At 35.9% G+C, this 5,143-nt stretch overlaps 1 protein-coding gene across 1 annotated transcript in view; it reads left to right on the forward strand.

Annotated features, from left to right (window-relative positions):
* kazna (kazrin, periplakin interacting protein a) overlaps nt 1–5,143 on the forward strand; it is a 43,088-nt gene that overhangs the window by 27,959 nt on the left and 9,986 nt on the right. The window contains 4 exon segments of the mRNA XM_016461965.1: nt 1,645–1,781; nt 1,911–2,081; nt 4,083–4,257; nt 4,401–4,585. Coding sequence (XP_016317451.1) covers nt 1,645–1,781; nt 1,911–2,081; nt 4,083–4,257; nt 4,401–4,585 — 668 coding nt within the window.

Raw genomic sequence — 5,143 nt, forward strand, 5'->3', positions numbered from 1 at the left:
AATGTAGTGAAGTAAAGAGTAAAAGTTGCTAATATCTTTGATACTCAGTACAACTACAAAGTACCCAAAAAGATACTCAAGTACAGTAACTAATTACATTTACTCCAATACTTTACACCTCTGGTGTGTATACAGTATATGTGCGGCAAAAAAAGCCTTTTCATATCACCCTCTGCATTATTTGGTGAAGGCCTACTGAAATCACTAATGAAAATTGTAATTTTGAAACAGAACATTTCTGCTATAGAAATCCATTTCAGTAAAAGATGGAAGGATAACGAAAACTCAAATAACTAATAATGTGATTTGTGTGTGAGCTAATGGAAGAGGATCATCCAATATTTAATTAAGCACAGTTTGGGGGGGAATCGAAGAGCTCTTGATCTTCCAGAATTTACTGATCTAAATGTTCAATGCTATTCACAATTTCTCTCCACCTCCTACCAGGTGTTCCTGTGTGTGTGTGTGTGTGTGTGTGTGTGTGTGTGTGTGTGTGTGCCGTTTGGCTCCTGTATAATGAGTCTTTAAGGGGTGGGTGAATGGACTCAATGTCCTTGGAAAAGATGAGCTGCAATTTACAAGTCAGAGCAGAGGCTACAAACAACCTAAAACAGTCAATTACTGCCTCTGTTATCACACAGTATTAACCACAGCCAGCTGGAGAGAGAGACACCCTGGAAGAGGAAAAAGAGGGAGCGAGAGAGTGATTGGTGTGTGAAAATGGACATCTTGGACATCAAGAGAATGATAGTAATGTGTAAATGGGAATGGTTATATGCAAATTAAACCGTATTATGTATTTAAATTGATGGAGACCACAATCCGAATAGCACATGAAAATGATTTCAAATGCAGAAAATTTTTAAGGTGTAATATTACTACTACATATATGCAATGCCAGGTGAAACTCTGTAAGGTCTTTATGAATATGATTTTAATTCGTACTATTTACAGCAGAAAAGAAGTTTGATTGTCAAGGTGGTGAAGCACTTCTGATTTGTCAGGGCAAGACTAGAAGAGGAGCACAGAATCTTTATAAAACAGCATTTTAGACTGTAAAACACATTGCAAAGTTAAAAGGACTATTTTCATTTTCTGTAGAGAGAATAATTATTGCTTATTTTGTTTTCTCTTTTTTTTTTATTTTGGTATGTTTTCTTTAATTATTGGTGCTTGCTACGTATCAGCTAAGGATTGGTGTTGCTTATACTCAAGTTTATGCTTTGTTATAAACCCGTAACTCTATGTATTAAACTTTTGTGCTATGGACATAAATGATACCTATAATCATGTGGCTTGAGGAAGTACACTACCTTTCAAATGTTTGGGGTTGGTTAAGATGTCTCTTTGCTCACCAAGGCTACATTTATTTGATCGAAAATACAGTATTATACTGTGAAGTATATTATATTGTGAAATATTATTACAATTGAAAGTAAATGACTTCTGTTTTAATATATTTTAAAGTGTACTTTATTCCTGTGACAGTAAAGCTGAATTTTCATTACTCCAGTCTTTAGTGTCACATGAACCTTCAGAAATCATTCTAATATGTTGATTTCATGCTCAAGAATTATATATAAATTTTTACAGACATTTTTTATCTACAGTGTATCCGTTTCTTTGCCTCTCTTTTTCCCCTAGCAATGAAGGCAGACAGGAAGCGTTTGAGGTTGGAGAGAACTGATCTGGTGAATCAGATGCAGCAGCTCTACACAACACTGGAGAGCCGTGAGGAGCAGCTACGGGACTTCATACGCAACTATGAGCAACACCGAAAAGTATTTTACTCGCATACATGCATATCTCATGCATTCATACTAGCACAACAACTTTAAACATGCATAAATTCCCACTTACACACATGCTTCAGTATATTTAAACACACACGTCTTATTTATGTGTTGCAGGAGAGTGAGGATGCAGTGAGAGTTCTGGCAAGGGAAAAAGATTTGTTAGAACGGGAGAAGTGGGACCTACGCCGACAAACCAAAGAGGCCACAGAGCATGCAAGTGCACTCCGATCTGCACTGGACCTGAAAGAGAACAGGATCAAGGAGCTGGAGGCTGAACTGACTATGGTGAGATGCACAGAGTGTAGAAAAGCAGGGTATCCTACTTTTTGTCTTCTAAGTGGATGAATGAGTCTAGAGATATTTGAAGTGTTCGTCTTGTTTACAATATCTTCATGTGTCTTCAAACGATCTGTCAACTGAGTAACTCAAAAATGTCAGTGTTGAGTTGTTTGTGTGTGTGCTTTTGTTTATGTGTGTGTTTCTTTAACAGATGAGTAGCTTTATGGCTCAGAAACTAGAGAGTCGTGTGTTTGTTCGATCTCCAGAAAGACCAGCCTCACCCAAAACGGTGTCGGTAAGATCAGCCAGGCCTGTCACTCAAACCCAAGTCCCTCTTTGATTGGCCTGCAGTGTTGACTCCCCATCTGATATGCACAATTTGATTGGTTGCACGTGTATTTTGTTTTGAGAACAAACTCGTTGTGTATATGGAATGGAAAAAGCACGTGCGGTTCTGTTCCTTCACTGTGAGCGGGAATGTTCTTCTCTGCATGCTCGTTTTGTAGAATGTTTAGGAGCTAGCTTGGGAGCCATTCTAAACCAATGATAATGGATAATGTGGTGGTGGTGGTGTTCTTTTTGGCTTATTTTCTGGCATGACTATGGCTTGAAATGATTTTGAACTAGGCCCAACATGGAATCTGCAGTTTTTCAGCATTTTCTGCACCGATTACATATATACACTGCCGTTCAAAAGTTTGGGCTCAGTAAGATTTTTAATGTTTTTTAAAGAAGTTTCTTATGCTTATCAAGGCTGTATCTATTTGATCAAAAATACAGAAAAAAAAATGAATTTTGTGAAATATTATTGCAATTTAAAATAAGTTTTCTATTTTAATACACTTTAAAATGTAATCTATTCCTGTAAAGCAGAGCTGAATTTTCTGCATCATTACTCCAGTCTTCTGTGTCACATGATCCTTCAGAAATCATTCTAATATGCTGATTTATAATCAATGTTGGAAACAGTTGTGCTGCTTAATATTTTTGGGACCTGTGATGCTTTTTTTCAGGATTCTTTGATAAATAAAAAGGTAAAAAGAACAATGTTTATTCAAAATAGAACATTTATGTTACAATATACACTACTATTCAAAAGTTTGGGGTCAGTACATTTTTTCTTTATTTTTTTTTTAAGAAATTAATGCTTTTATTCAGCAAGGATGTGTTAAATGAATAAAAAGTGATAGTAAAGACTTACATTGTTAGAAAAGATTTCTATTTTGAATAAATGCTGTTCTTTTTAACTTTTTATTCATCAAAGAATCAAAGAAAAAAGTATCACAGGTTCCAAAAAAATATTAAGCAGCACAATTGTTTCAACACTGATAATAAATCAGCATATTAGAATGATTTCTGAAGGATCATGTGACACTGAAGACTGGCGTAATGGCTGATGAAAATTCAGTGCAGCGTCACAGAAATAAATTATATTTTAAAGTATATTAAAATAGGAAATGAATATTAGAAATTGCAATAATATTTCACAATATTATTGTGTTTTTTTTTTTCTGTGTTTTTGATCAAATAAATCAATAGCCTTGATGAGCATATGAGACTCCATTAAAACACATGAAAAATGTTACTGATCCCAAACTTTTGAACGGGTATATATATATACACACTGGCTTTCAAAAGTTTGGGATCAGTAAAATTTCTTTGTTTTAATGGAGTCTCATATGCTCATATATAGAAAATATACAAATAGAAAAGTAATGAAGACTGGGAATGAACACATAAGGCTGGAAGAAGGCATGTAAAATTTTGATGGTTCAATTGCTGACATATGTAATATTTTCTGCCGAAACCTCTGAGTGCAGATTCTGTGTGAGCCTATTAATAACTTGACTTTAGCTCCAGACTGGCACTACTGTGAAGCGTTTGGAGTGGTTATTCTGGGCAGTACTGTACTACACTTTCATTTTCACACGTTTTACATTTGTTTACAACACTCTCTCTGGACAAGGATGTGGAGCATATTGAATTAAATCTGTTCGTGTGTTCCAGGCAAAACAGTCTTTGGCTACTCTCACTAAGGATGTTCCTAAGCGACACTCACTGGCCATGCCCACAGAGACTGTCGTCAACGGCAACCAAGAGTGGGCGATGCATGCAGAGCTTCCTCTGACTGCGGCGATACGACAGAGTCAACAAAACCTTTACCACTCAATGGACAGACAAGGTACACACACACACACACACACATACATTACACTTACAGCAATGACCTGTCCATTTAAAGATCTCAACCAGAAAGCTGGGAATTACTTATGCTAAATGAGTTCAAATCAGCCTGCTAATTCTCCTAATGTTTGTGTCTGTTAGTACTGAAAGCATCACCGTGCGTGTGCGATGCTGACGGCATCAGCATGATGTCATCAGCCGCAGCCAGGATCAGTCCGTGTCACTCTAAACAACCGTCAGTCATCTCAGACGCCTCGGTGATGGAGGGAGAGAGATCCTCAACGCCATCAGATTCACCGCGACACAGAACACACTCCCTCTGCAATGTAAGAGACACACACACAGCATTCCACTCACTGAGGCACTCTTTGCATTGCAAAACACATACACAAATGCACAAGTGTAGGTAGTGTGGCATGCTACTGTTTACCTGACACCTAAACCTCAATACATTTACATGCACATTTACATGTACTTATTTAGCAGACTCTGTTATCCATAGTGACTTACAAATGAGAAACGAGTAAAAATTTGTCACAGTCAACAATGTTATAGGACTATAATATATATAAAATATATATAGGACTATATTATTATTAAAATTCTATTAATTATTCATTTAATAATTCTAATACTTCTATTAATTAAATATTGCAATGAATTGTAATCTAAAATTATAATAATATTATTATTGTTACTGTTATTAACAATGCATTGTGTTTAGGGCTGCAAAACAATTAATCGCATTCAAAATAAAAGTTTTTTTACATACTTTCATGTGTGTGTACTGTGTAAATTTATGTATACAGTCGGTACGGAAAGTATTCAGACCCCCTTCAATTTTTCACTCTTTGTTATATTGCAGCCATTTGCTAAAATCATTT

The sequence above is a fragment of the Sinocyclocheilus anshuiensis genome, unplaced genomic scaffold (assembly GCF_001515605.1).
Source record: "Sinocyclocheilus anshuiensis isolate Anshui unplaced genomic scaffold, SAMN03320099.WGS_v1.1 scaffold80, whole genome shotgun sequence".
Lineage (NCBI taxonomy): Eukaryota > Metazoa > Chordata > Actinopteri > Cypriniformes > Cyprinidae > Sinocyclocheilus > Sinocyclocheilus anshuiensis.